Raw genomic sequence first — 13,575 nt, forward strand, 5'->3', positions numbered from 1 at the left:
TGGGGCTGGAAGCGCCTCTCCCCCGCCGGTGCAGGATTTGTGCCTGTGCCCGCTCTGCGTGGCAGGGGTGCCCGGGGGGCTGTGCTCTGTGGTGAACGTGCCGGGTGGGTGGCGGGGTGCTCCCCACCGCCCCGGGGGGCTCAAGCCGCTGCCTCCATCCCTGCCTGGCCACGGCCCCCTCTGATCCTTGGCCCGGAGCCGGGGGGGCGGGCGGGCGGTGGGCTCTGGGTGCTGTCCTGCCCYTGCCGGGCCCGAGGGTCCCCGGGGGGGCTCCGGGGCGGGTGCGGTGGGTGGGACTCGGGTACCTATTGCCAATGGGATGAAGGCTGGCGCCGAGCGCGGTTGTCGGTGACGCCGGCGCATCGCTCCGGCCATGCCAAGCGCGTAGCTGCCCACCCGGGGCCGGGGCCGTTTGCCCCGCGGCTGCCCCACGGCAGAGCCCCCGGGGTCCAGGGGTGCGCGCCTCCCRTCCACGCTCCAGCCGGGAGCGGAGAGGAGCTGTGGGGAGAGGAGCAAGATAGGGCTTGACCCCATAGCCGTGGCACCTCCCCGCCCCCGCTAATGGGATTTCCCGGCATCGCTGCCCTTGGCTGGGCACTGGGAACCAACCCTGGAGAAGGGGTTCACCCTTCCTCRTCTCCAGCACCAAGCTGAGAGCCACCGGGGCAGGGACACTGCCAGTGCCCTCCCACCGCCCCCCCGGCCATTGTYCCAGGGACAGGGGACAAGCACTCACGTCACACGCGGTTCTGCTCSTCCTGCTCGGCGGCGCTGGGCTCCTGTGGGATGGAGGGGGGTGTCAGTGCCCCGTGGGAGCGGGTGCTGGGCTGGGGGTCTGCCCTGGCCGCAGCAGTGACCCGAGGGCCAGTGGGCAGAACCCCACTGAGTCTCCAGGAGTGAATACAGCCCACGCCCATCTCTGCCTTTCCCCRTCACCTGCAGGTGATGAGCAGCAGCCACCAACCCTGCTGCTGGCTCTGACTGCGACTGAGGAGGTGGGGGACGGTTTAAGTGGCACCAGGGCTGGGTGACAAACATCCCGGGGAGGTCCCATCACTGTTCTCCTGGAACCCCATGTCCTGAGCACCCTAGCACCACGTGCAGCGTCCAAGGCAAGAGCCTGGCACTGCAGAGGGGACAGACATCACCATGTCCCCTGCCTGTAATTGCTTCCCCGTGGATGAGAGGGATCACCCAAGGTTCATTGGGCTRTAGGAGGACCTGTCAGCACCTCCCCAGGTCTCTGTCCTGCCTGGCTGCCAAGGGCTGCCCTTCTCCATGAAACAGCTCAAACCTTCCAGCCCCAGGTTACCAGGAAGAAGGAGGGAAAGAGTGGGATCCTGCTTGTCCCTACCCAGCATCCAGCCAGGCACCTTTCCCAGGGCTCTCCCGTGCTGATCCAATCCTGCCCCATCCCACCTTCTGCCAAGGGCTTCTGGCATGTGCATGGGCTGTGCCCAGCCCRTGGAACTCAACCAGCCCCAGGGGAWCTCCCTGGCTTTGAAGCATGCCAGGAATTTTACCCAGGCATTTGGCTTACTTTTTCATCCAAAGACTTTGCCACTGGTGCTGGTTTTATGAGGCAAGTCAAGGCCAGCTTTTGGGGCTGCTGATATCACACAGGGGTGGTTTTCCCAGCCCCCTTCCCTGAAAATCACCTTTCCCCGGCTTCAGAACCACGAGTGAGTGTGTGAATGTGTGAGTGAAGTGCTGCRTGTCTGAACCACCACCAGCAGCCCCATTTGCCCAGTGGTAACAGCACAGAGACAGTTCCAGAGAGCAAATCCCTTGGAGCTCTCCAGCAAGGTGATTGGGTGGGATATTGGGAGATACCRGGGTGCTGGGAGCTCCAGGCAGGGTGGGCTACCCTCCACAGCTCCTCTGGAGCAGGAAAAACAACCAAGAAACAAGCACTTGGCTTCACCATCTCCTGGCCTTCAAGGTGAGAAAGGCTCCAGCAGAATTCTATCCCTGCCTGTTCCTTGCTGCCCACGTTGAGGATACAATTTGGGGACACCATGTGCAGCAGTGGAGCTCCCCCAGTCAAAATTCCAGTGGATGTCCCCAAAGAGCTCAACCACAAAGGAAAATGCAGCCCTGGCCAAGGGGAGCTGKCAGCAGGGCTGCAGCACCTCCCACTGCCCCCGAAGCACGGTGACTCCACTGCCTCAGACACTGGGAAATGGGTGGGAAAAAGCAATCCCCCTCCAGCCCAGGGGACCACACGGGGACCAGGAAGAGGAGGAACATACCTCCTGCTTCTCGTCCTCCCCTCCGGACTGTTTCCTGCTGCTCTCGTCTCTTCCCGGCTCTTCGGCCTGCTCCTGCAGACTCAGGCTCCCGTGGATATCCGACACTTCATCTGCCGACTCCAGTCCCGTCTCCTCCAGGCAGATATCGGCTTCTTCCCTCGCCAGTTCTGGGATGCTGGGACTCGACACTGCCAGCGCCGGCAGGCTCAGGAGCCTCTGCTGGCGGCCCGGGCTCTGGGGAGGAGGGCCAGCATCCTGCAGGGACCCGGTCCGGGCGGCCCCCGCCGGGCGAGACCCCRCCGGGCTGGAGCCCACCGGGCTGGAGCCCGAGCCCGGCCGCCGGCTGTCACGGGTGCCGGAGCTGGCGGGTGTGTCCACTGCTGGGCTGCCGGAGAGGCTCTGCTCCGCGCTTTTGCCGCTCTGCGTTCCCGTCTGGACGGCTCCGTTCTGCAGCTCTCCCGTGGGGACAGTCCCGTTGAGAGCCCGCTCCCGCTGCAGCCGCTCGCTGCTGCGCTCCAGCTCCTCCGTGCTCGGGTGCCGGCTGCTGGCGGGCAGGGCAGCGCCCTGGGCGGGGGGTTTCTTCCCGATGTGTGTGACACGGAACCTGGAATGGGGGCAGGACACATCAGAGCCTTCCCTGCTGTCCCACAGCTGTATTCCCAGCTCGCCTGTACCTGCAGCCTCACATCTCCTCTCTTTGCCGTGATCTCCGACCTTCCAGACCCATTCAGCACCACCGCCCCCACGCAAGCCATGCCGCCAACCTGATTTTTCCCTTCATTTTTAGCAAAACAAACAGAAAGAGAAGGATGAAAAGTCCAATCCAGAACTTGGCTGGGACAGAACTTGTTGTCCCAGCAGCAAGATGGATCACAGCTTTTGGAAATGCTCCGAGACACAACCTGGATGACAGCGTGCCCTAAGTGAGGGCAGGGATGGGGTTTTGGCAGTGATTTAGGTACAGGAATCAAAGGCAGAAGGAGTTGTTTGGCTAAAATCTGCCACAGTACATTTTGCACCATCCTCTGGCAGGATGGATGGTACCTAAGTGGTTCACCAAGGTTCCACCATGAGCACCATGAGCAAGTGACAGCTCAGAGCTCCTGTGTGGGCAGGAGGACAGCTGGAGAAAAGGGTCTGACTTCCCTGAAGGGCGGGTTAATAATAGAGGCCATGCAAGATTGGATGGGGAGGGGAGGGGAGGGAAGAGGGATTATAGACTGATAGAATGGTTTGGGTTGGAAGGATCCTTAGAGATCACCCCATCCCACCCCTGCCACAGTCCAGGTTGGTCCAAGCCCCATCAAACCTTGCCTTGGACACTTCCAGGCTGTGGGAGTCACAGTTTCTCTGTGTAACCTCTTCCAGGGCCTCACCACCAATTTCTTCCCAGTGTCCCATTTAACCCTGCCCTCTGGCAGTGGGAAGCCATTCCCCCTTGTCCTGTCCCTACAGGCTCTTGTCCAAAATCCTTCCTCAGCTCTCTYGGAACCCTTGAGGCATGGGAAGGGCCTCTAAGGTCTCTTTGGAGCCACCTCTTCTCCAGGCTGAATAGCCCCAATCCCTCAGCCTGTAACATCAACAAWGGCTGGAAGTCTGAATTGTGACTGTGCTGATTGTGACTCACGCCTCACCAGCACTGGCAGCCGCTGCTGGACCAGCAGACAGGAAATCTCTTCCACAGTGAACTGGTGTTCACCAGCCAGAGCATGCCAATCCCCACACAGAGACCTCACACAGCCCGTGGCTCACCCACACCCACCCTCCCTGTGCTTGGGGCACACATGGGAAAGCTGCCAATGGACCTGGCTCGAGTCAGTGTCAGGGCAAGGCAAACTCCAGAAACAAAGTTCAAGCACTGCTGGGGTTGAAAGAAGAGCAAGTCCTAAAGGTCAAGCACAGGGCAGCACTGCTGTTTCAAAGAAAGAAASAGAGAGGTGCAAAAGATACGAGCARATGCCAGGTGAGGTGGCACAGARGAAGGAGAACRCTTCCAGGCTRGAGCCCAGCCTGTGGACAGCACCAGCCCCTCAGYATCATGGTCAGAAAGCTGCTCAGGATTGGGAAGATCAGGAAGAAAATGTTCCAGCTCCAGCAATACCACAGGACTGTTCAGATCAGGCCAAGCAGCAGCAAATGTGACCTTTCGGGTCTGTCCAGATATTTGGAGATAAGACACCYGTGCTGCTATTTGGGAAGACCAAAGAATGTTCTGGTCCTGAAGAGGGACAGGGAGGATACACAAGTGGCAGGATAATTTSTTGGTAATGCCATTGAGCAATGCCAGCCTGGAAGAGTCAGGAGCAGACTCAGAGAGCAGGAAGGGCTCAGACTGGAGAGGGCACGAGAGATAAGGTAACCAAGCTCTGGCTGGTGAGGGAAAGCAGCAGAGCACTGGCTGGCAGCCTCAGCTCAGGCTTTTGATTTAGTGGGATGTGACAGACTGTGGCTGATGGGGCTGAGAACAGAGGGTCAGACACACAGGCTTTATGGACAAGCTCTGCCCCTGACTATGGCTGGTTTAGGGAAAGGGCGGAGCTAAGTGGTAAATGATCCTATAACATATGAGTATAGACCACATAACCCTGATTGCCACAGAAGTATAGAACAATTTAGGTGGAAAAACCCTCAGGAGGTCTCTCTGCTCATAACTGGGCCCTCTTCCACCCTCAAGCAGTTTGCCCAGAGCCCTGTCCACTCAGGTTTTGGAAATCTCCAAGGATGGAGATTGCTCTTCTCCTCAGGGCCCTGCCCCAGGGCTGCACCATTCTCATGACAAAATAATTTTTTCTTGCAYCTTTTGTGGATTTCTCTTGTTCTAACTCATAGCCATTTCCTCTTGCCCTTCCCAGTGCATCTCTGAGGAGAGTCTTGCTCCATCTTCATTTAAACTCCTCCCATCTTTGGGAAGTGTTAGAGGATAATTAGGACCKCCCTTTAGAATTCTTCAGGCTAAAAAAGCCTCCTCAGCCACATATTCCAGCCCTGGATGATTTTGGTGGACCTCCACAGCTCCCATCCTTTCCGCTGCTCAGGAACGAACCTGTGCTTATCAGGACCAGGGCTCAGCCCATGTAGGAGGGGCTGGACTCTCAACCACTGCATCCAAGGCAAAAACGGTACCAAAAATAAATAAAAAAGCAAACCTGAGGGTGGTTTTTAACCCAGAGGGTGAGTGGGTTAAAGAAGCTTTCTCTTGTAGGGTCAGTCTTAAGTCAAAGTACTTGTCTTAAAACTCAGATATCTCAAAGAGATTTGTCATAATTAAAGACACAGCAAGAGCAGTCCTGGAAAAGTCACCCAGGGTCTGGAAGAGCAAAGGGGTGGAAACACAAAGCAGAATTTGGAAACAGCTTGGAAACAAGAAGCAGAATTTGGAGGTGGGTTTGAACCTTGTACCAAAGAGGTTCAGGATTTAAAATAAAGCCTTAGAGAAATGGGATGACTGCCCTGTGGAGAAGGYTGGTGTGATGTAGGGTATAAACAGGGTAAAGAGAAAAAAACAGGATGTGAGGCAGTGTGCCGTTGGGAAAAGAAACCATCTCCTCCAGCACTGCGAGGTGAGTGAGGAGACTGGGCAGAACATGGCCAAAGGACACGGAGCAGTGGATGGAGCTGGGCACCAGCCAGGGAATGAATTAGCCGTGATTCCGCAACTGTGCAGAGCCCCGGCCGAGCGGACACCTCCTGCAAGGACAGCAACGGRCACGGAGGGAGCCAGGAGCTGGCAGAGTCCACGAGATGTGATCTGAGCTGGAATTCAGCCTGGGGAGACCCAGCAGGTCTCCCTGCTTCTCCAGCACCCCATAAAGCCCCAGCCCATCTCYCTGCTGAGGATCCTGCCTGTGATAGTGGGAAAATCCACATAACAGGACACAGGGAATGGCTTCCCAGTGCCAGAGGGCAGGGATGGATGGGATATTGGGAAGGAATTGTCCCCTGTAGGGTGGGGAGGCCCTGGCACAGGGTGCCCAGAGAAGCTGTGGCTGCCCCTGGATCCCTGGCAGTGCCCAAGGCCAGGATGGACATTGGGGCTGGAGCAGCCTGGGATGGGGGAAGGTGTCCCTGCCATGGCAGGAGTGGATCTGGATGAACTTTGAGGTCCCTTCCAACACAACCCATTCCATGTTTCCATGCCCAYTCTGGCTCAGCATTTCCATGGAAGGACTGTCTCTCTGGACCACAAGAGGAAGCTTCAGCAAGGCTCAGGCCCTGAATGAAGATCTCCTGCAGGATTTGAGCATGACAGAGCTTTGTGTCTCACCAGGGTGGCCATCCAGGACCCAKCAGCTGCTTGTCACCCTGTCCCAGTCACCACAGCCGGAGGGAGCCAAGCCCTGCCAGACTTTCCTAACCCTTTGTGCTGGGGAATGGGGCAACCTGGGTGAGCCTACAGACTGTCCTACAGGTTGGTGACTACACAGGGACCACAGAAAGTTCAGGAAGTCCCTTGAGGTGAAACCAGGTGGGGACTGGGGAAGCATTTGTGGGAAGTATCAAGAACACTCCCCTATTCTTACATTGCTGCCATGTCATCTAATTACAGGCATCACTGGAGGCAGCAAGCTGGAGCAGCACAGCCCCTCTTTCATTGTGAGCAGGTGGTGACTCGCTCCTGGGACATGCTGTCCCCTCCTCCTCCCCCACAAAGAGGTCCCTAAAGCCCCCAGTTGGGCAGCAAGGGCCCTGCTTGCACSGAGCTGGGACAGCAGGCTCTGAAAGGACACGGACGTGGGACTGTGCCCRGCACTGACTCAGCAGGAAAACCCAGCTTGAGTCACCTTCACGGGGAAGGAGGGAAGCCACGGGTGCATCACAGCCTGCCACATACCACAGGCATTTCCAGGTGCAGGAACCACCTGGCCCCTCGGGAGCTGCAGCTGCTGCTGGGGCATCTCAATGGGAAACAGCAAGAGTGGGGTGAGCGGGGAAGGGGGAAGGAACAGGGGGACTGAAGAGACCCCAAAGGGCTCGTTGCAGCAGGGAGATGTCTGGCAAAGCTCACTGCAGTACCTGCCCACTGAGAAGACGGTGGTCTCTCCGGGATGCATCCTGCTCCTGCCCTCCTTGGAGCGCCCCTGGCGCTGCAGCGGGCGCCTCTTCTTCTTGCTGCAGTGGATGCAGGGCGCCTGCGTGGAGCCCAGGTGCACCGTGTGGTGATGGGGTGGGGCCCCGTCCTGGCTGCTGCTGTGGGGACAGAGGCTGCAACATGAGAAGGACATGAYAGCTTGTGTCACCTGGGGCAGACATCCCAACCCTGCTGAAGCCCTGAGAGCAGCAGCTCTAGTGGGCATCTCCACTGAGGACAGGAACGAGGAAGAGCTGCTCCACTTGGCAGTGGAGTGAAGCACTCCTCAAACCCTCAGGAGAGCAGGACTTTTGTTGGGAGGATGCTTTGTAACAGCWGCAAAGGGGCTGGCTGCAGTCTCCMGACCCACAGACTGCATCTCCCTCACTCTGCAGCAGCCACAGCAAGCTTCCCTCACCTGGGCACTGCTACTGGCACTGGCACRTCCCCTTCATTTTCCTCCAACATCTCCTGGAGGGCCTCCACATTTGCTGAAGAGAGAGGGGAAAATGGGAATGTGTCAGCCAGAGTGGTCAGTACGGCTCTGGGCCAGCCCAGAGTGGAAGTGCTCACCTTCATTTTGGATGATGTAGCTCACAATCTTCTCCATGGTGTCCTCATTCCTCGCCTCTTCAGCTGGAAAGAGACAATGTGGCACTGAGGGCTGTGATTTGGGGACTCCACTCACTCACCCCTTCTCAGGAGCAGCTGCATCAGCAGGGATTTTGGAGAAGCCYCGTGTCCCCTGACACACTGAGAAGCCACCAGGGAACACCAAATCACTCATCCTGGAAAAGAAATGGCTGAGCCAGCAGCCGTGTGTGCAGAGAGAGAGGGTTGTGCTGCTCCTTCAGAACTGGGGAATATCTGGAGAGCAGAAAGCAGGTTCCAGAGTAGGAGAAGAGTGTCCTTGTAGGGACAGTCCAGCCCTGGAGCCCCTGGCTGCAGGATGCTGCAAGTGCTCAAGGCTCCAAGGGGAAACAACATGTCCACGGAAAATAAACCCATTGGGAGCTGTTAAACAGAAAAAACACCTGTGGTGGAGAAAGCCCCAGAGCTGCACACTGTTAGAAGCTTAAAAGAGGGGAAATTTGGCTGGTGCCTGCTCTGCTGTGGAATTCACCCCCAACGTTCATCTCCACCTGCCTCCAGGCACTGTTGGAGGCAGAAGGACAGGATGGATGGACCTCCAGCCTGGTCAGTGGTGTGAGATGTTCTTGTAAGCAGGTTGGAGCTGTGGTCTTGCACAGATTTGAGGGCCACTACCATGATCTTGGATACCCATGGAGATGTTTCCCAGGGCTGTGGTATCTGCAGAGGGCAAACCCAATCCTGGAGGGATCAGACACTGTGTCTGTGTCATGTACAGCCAGAGGAGCACATCCATGGACACCTGCAAGCTCTGGCTGTGTCCGTGGGTGAGCCAGAGGGCTGCGTTTCTGTCCCGTGCTCAGGAGGTGCTGATCCTCCCAGGCACTGCCRGTGGCACATGGGAGCTGGAGGAGTTCTGTAGCACCATGTGGCTGTTCTCAGCCTGGGAAGCAGCCGGAGGAATGTGTGTTCCCCGCTTGAGCAGAGACTCAGGAAACACCAAATGACAGAGCTCGCTTGGGCCAGGCTCTCACTCGCACCCACGCTCGATGCGGCAGTGACTTCCCAATCCAGCCATCCCAGAGCGACTTACAGACAAAAGGGATGGAAAAAAATCCCTAAAGGTCTGCTTCTAGCATGGGGATCAAGGTAACAGCCCTATTGCTCTGGCCTGCRTGAATACAGTGGGGACTAGAAGAAGACAGGACAGAGCAAACACCAGCTGGCTCCATGCCAGACATCCTAATGCCAGAGGGACAGTTTGTGCTCCAGCTGGGAGAGGTTTTCCTTGAGGGGACAGGGATTATGATTGAGATGCTGGGGAGCAAGTCCTGGACATTCATCACAATTACCTTTTGGTGATAATGCTCCTTTGGGAACARCCAGAAACCGGTTCCCAGTTCCCCATCACCACTCAGGCTCTCTCCCTCGATCAGAGGGATCCCTGGGCCACACACTCCCCATTCCCAGGAACACCGTGCTGCTCCCACTGCCCCGGTCCTTTTTCCCACCCCAGCCACACGTGACAGGTAACCCTCCCAGCCCCATCCCACATCCCACAAGGGTGTACCAGTCCACACCAGATGAAAGGCTCAGCCCCCAGTGAGCCCCCGTGGCCCCAGCACTCACTGTCGTGGAGCTCCTCCAGCCCGTCTTTGTTATCTAGGTCAGGCTCATCCCGGAAAGTCCGGCACCGGTAACCCTTCTTCTTCAGGACATGGCAGATCAGGAAACCCACCAGCCCCATGACGAAGAAGACAAGGACAAGGAGGAAGACCATAGAAATGCCCTGCTGGGGTTCCGKGTCCCCATCGTCGGCGTCGCTCAGGTCTGACATGCGGATCTAGGAGAAGGGGGAAGGCAGGTCAGAGCCCCCGCTGCTCACCCCACCCTGTGCCCATCCTCCCCTCCCTCCTGTCGGGCAGGACCCAGCTCCCAGCTGCGGCTGGGCTGCCCAGGGCTCAGCCCTCGCCCCGCAAAGTCCGGCGCGGTGCGGGGCCGCACGGAGGACGGCAGCGGCCGGAGGTGGCTCCTCGCGGTCTCCCAAGGACGCTGCTGCCCCGCACGCCCCCGGCAAGAGGCATCCCAAGGGCAGCGGTGGCGGCAGCGTCCCCACAGGCCCGCCGGCCCCGGGCTGCGGCGCTCCCCCGTCCCTTGCAGGCGGCTTCCCAAGGGCACCGGTGTCCTGGCCTGCCCGGGGCTCTGCGGCGGGCGGCAGCCCCCGGCTCGCCCTTGCCGGAGGATGGCCGAGCATCCTCCCGCGCCGCGCCGCTCCCCGCAGCCTTCGCTACTCACGGCCGAGGGCCTCCGCCGGCACCGGCACCGGCACCGGCACTGACACGGGTACCGGCAGCGGCAGCGGCAGGCAGGGAGCCGCGGCAGCCGGGCTGGCGGAGGGCCGAGCCGCCGGCAGCTCCCGCATCGTCCTCCCGCAGAACCGAGCCGGCTCCCTCCGCCCCGGCTCCCCTGGGCGCTCCCGGCTCTCTTCCCAAGGGCTCAGCGCTCGCGTTCCCGCTCGCCGGCTCCGCTTCCCGGCACGGAGAGGGTGTCCCCCGCCCGGCCCCCGGCCCCGCTGCGGCGCTACCTGGGCCTGCGGTCCTCCGCAGCGCTCTCCTCTTCACCTTCACCTTCACCTTCACCTGCCTCCTAGCAACCCCGCAACCCCGCGGCTGGGGACCGCGGCGAGCATCCTCCGGCCCCCGGCTCCCTGCCCGCCTTCCCCGGGAAGGAGCCAGCCGCTTCTGCCTGCCGCTCTCTGCCGCTCTGACACGAGAGCATCCGCCTGTCCCGATCCCAGAAAAAAATCTCTCCGGAGCTGTTTCGGCAGAGGAAGGTGCGGAGAGGAGCTCGGGGAGACGCCGGAGGCTGCAGCAGGACACGCAGGAGCGCTGCTCAGGGAAGCTGCCAGGCTGCTGCCCGCCCCGGGGTGAATAACCTCACCCGCACGCGTGCCAGCACCGGGCTCCCCTGGCACCTTCCTTTCCCTGATTTTTAGGGCACTGAGCCCTGGCGACAGGAGGCAGAAGGGTGGAAGCGGGGCTCAGTAAGACCAGGACTGATCACACACCGCGGGGGGAGGGGTGCAGACACCCACACCGGGATCACAGCACCCAGGAGATGGTGGGAAAAGAGCYCCGGGAGACCCCTGTGTCTCCCTCCTTCCTAAAAGGCACGGCTAAGCCCTTTGAAATCTCGAGCCGTGGTGGTGCCACAACCTCCTTCTCCACCTCCACCACATTATCCTCACTGCAGGAGGCTTCACCCACCCCTCCTTTGCAGCTGGAAATTAGACCTGCTCCTCTCCATCCTTCACCCACCTGCCAGTTCTCCACCCAGCCCCTGAGGAGSAGACACAATCCTTGATATTGCTCCCACCCCATGTCCTGAGCCAAACACCAATCCATGCACACATTGCTTCGTGGGAATTATCCCACCACAGCCTGTCTTGCCATGAGACAGCCTGCAACTCCTCCAGGCTGTCAGCTGTGCCAYGCTGAGGGCTCCTGTCCCTCCGCACAGGTGACCAAGTCAGCTCTCAGGAACCTCCTCCATCAGCGTGACTTCAAGAGGTCACCACGTCACAGGTGACACCCATCTGTCCGCTGTCCTGACAGGAGACAGGTCCCAGGATGGAATATCTGTGGCAAGAAGAAGACTTATTCCTCCTGCCATGGATTGCTGGCCCACAGGAAAGGAGAGGTCTCCAAACCCTGGAAGAAGAAGCAGCATCCAAGTCTGCTGATGAAGACCTCACAAAGCAAACCTCAAAGGCAGTTTACTCCTTGCCCTTGTTTCTGTGGAGAGGAGGAACTGGCAGGTCTGGGTTTCTGCAGAGCCCGGAAGGGATGCAGTCATGGTGAGCTTTTTCCCGTTTTCCTCGTGCCCACGCACGCTGTCCTGCACAATAAATCGCTCTTTCTCCTCCTGGGCGTTCCCGCCCACCCAACGCATTGCTGCACCCTGCCYCCTCCCAGCATCCCACCCCCTTTCCAGACTCCAGCCATGCCCAGGCTGATCAGCACTCCCCACTTTGAGGGGAGATTCCCATTTTTCCACAGCCTCTGGTGTGGAGGCATTTCCACAAGCTGGAGGGCACAGGATGGCACAGCAACTGGGGAGTGCTGGGGACAAATCCTGGCCCCTGTGGGGTGAACGAGGATGAGGAGAGGACTCTGTACTGTCCAGCTGCTCCCTCCTGGTTCTTCAGCTGGGTTATGATAGTGTTTGCYCTCCTTATTCTCCCAACCAGGGATTGCCTGCTCTCAGTTTCCATCCTGCTTCCACCACTTCAGCCACAGCGTCCCTCCAGGAGCTCAGTCCTTGTGCCACTGCAGGACCCCATCAGCACTTTAATGGTCAGGCCATGATCCCTGTCCCATGCAGCACCTCAGAGGTGACCCAGAAATGACACCCTGGCTCCTCCTCTGCTCTGGGAGCAGCTGGCATTTGAGGTGTGAATCCACACAGCAAAGCTCTCCCTTCCAGGCAGGCTGTCCATGTCCATCCTGGCCAGCGGGGACAGAGCCCATGGGGGGTAAAGCCCCACACCAAGCCGGGGCGGTGCAGATGTGGCTGCAGGCTGGATGCTCATGGCACATCCACAGCCTGGGCTCTGCATCCTCCGTCCCTCCTGATCCCATCCCAGCTCCTGTCCCCATCCTGGGTGACCCCACCAGCCAGGGCAAAGCGAGCTGGGACACAGGACAATGCTCCTGGAGCTCTGGGGTAGGCAGCTGCCTGCTTCCTGCCTGCTTCCTGCCTGCCCACCGCATCCAGCACCACCATTCCCTGCCCTTCCTCCCCAGGCCACCCCCTAGGGCTGCCCGGTGGGTGCGGGTCTGAATCCTCCTGGACATCCTTGGAGGCTTCGGTCCCTCTCATGGCATTGCCTGGAAACACTTAAATTTTAACCCTCCACATCAAAAGGAGGAATGGGGAGGCTTAGGAGGGAGGGGACAGAGTGACCAAGGAGAGAGTGGCTGGTGGGACARTACTGTCACCTGTCACCCTGTCCCTCAGCTGGCTCCAGTCCCAGCAAAATTCCACGTTACCTTTTGTCTGTTCTTTTCCCACGCCTTCTCCGCAGCCATCAGAGCAAACATCACCCCACAAACAATGTGAACACGTCCTTTTGGGGGATCAGCCACCCCAGCCCCGTTGCTTGTCCACGTGGCAGCTAAACGGGCTGGACTGCCCCGATCCAGGCTYCTCTTGGGATCTTCACTTCGATGCTCGGCCCAAAAATTGCTGCCGAGTCTGCAAAGCTGCTCCATCCCATCGTGTCAAACACGTCCCTGAATCCTGAGCCCTATTTCAGCTTTTCATACATGCCCGGCAGCTAATGGCCGTTAAACCACAGCCTGTTTTTGCTCTCTGAGCACAAAGAGCATCTAAAAATATCCCTGTCCGATGCTTCCCTTGCTCTGCTCCAAGACTCGTGAAGATGCCCAGAGCAGTGACCGGCTTCCAGCAAGYGAGCTCAGCCAGCAAAGTGATCCCAGCTGGAAGCAGGGATGTGCTCCTCCTTTCGTCACCCCGTTCCCCCAGCTCTGTGGGGACGTGCTGCCCRGGTGGCTCCATGTCCCCAGCCGGGCGTTATCTGGTGGCAGCAGCCGGAGGAGCAGGAACAGGACAATCGTCATGAGGGAGCACCCACCCCRAGAC

At 59.1% G+C, this 13,575-nt stretch overlaps 1 protein-coding gene across 4 annotated transcripts in view; it reads right to left on the reverse strand.

Annotated features, from left to right (window-relative positions):
- The window catches only part of RELL2 (RELT like 2), a 15,784-nt gene continuing 2,209 nt past the window's right edge, over positions 1 to 13,575 (reverse strand). The window contains exons 1-8 of one of the 4 annotated variants that reach the window (XM_057385584.1): positions 12,963 to 13,502; positions 9,541 to 9,754; positions 7,894 to 7,956; positions 7,739 to 7,811; positions 7,266 to 7,454; positions 2,253 to 2,856; positions 737 to 779; positions 1 to 498 (exon numbers count right to left, since the gene is read on the reverse strand). In XM_057385584.1, coding sequence (XP_057241567.1) covers positions 738 to 779; positions 2,253 to 2,856; positions 7,266 to 7,454; positions 7,739 to 7,811; positions 7,894 to 7,956; positions 9,541 to 9,754; positions 12,963 to 13,184 — 1,407 coding nt within the window. In that variant the 5' untranslated portion in view covers positions 13,185 to 13,502 and the 3' untranslated portion in view covers positions 1 to 498; position 737. Of the gene's footprint in view, positions 499 to 736; positions 780 to 2,252; positions 2,857 to 7,265; positions 7,455 to 7,738; positions 7,812 to 7,893; positions 7,957 to 9,540; positions 9,755 to 10,495; positions 10,901 to 11,228; positions 11,624 to 12,962; positions 13,503 to 13,575 lie in introns of those variants that run through there. The other 3 variants (XM_057385585.1, XM_057385586.1, XM_057385587.1) reach the window with 3 other exon arrangements.

This window comes from Malurus melanocephalus, unplaced genomic scaffold, assembly GCF_030028575.1.
Source record: "Malurus melanocephalus ecotype Western Australia unplaced genomic scaffold, MMel_1.1 scaffold_845, whole genome shotgun sequence".
Lineage (NCBI taxonomy): Eukaryota > Metazoa > Chordata > Aves > Passeriformes > Maluridae > Malurus > Malurus melanocephalus.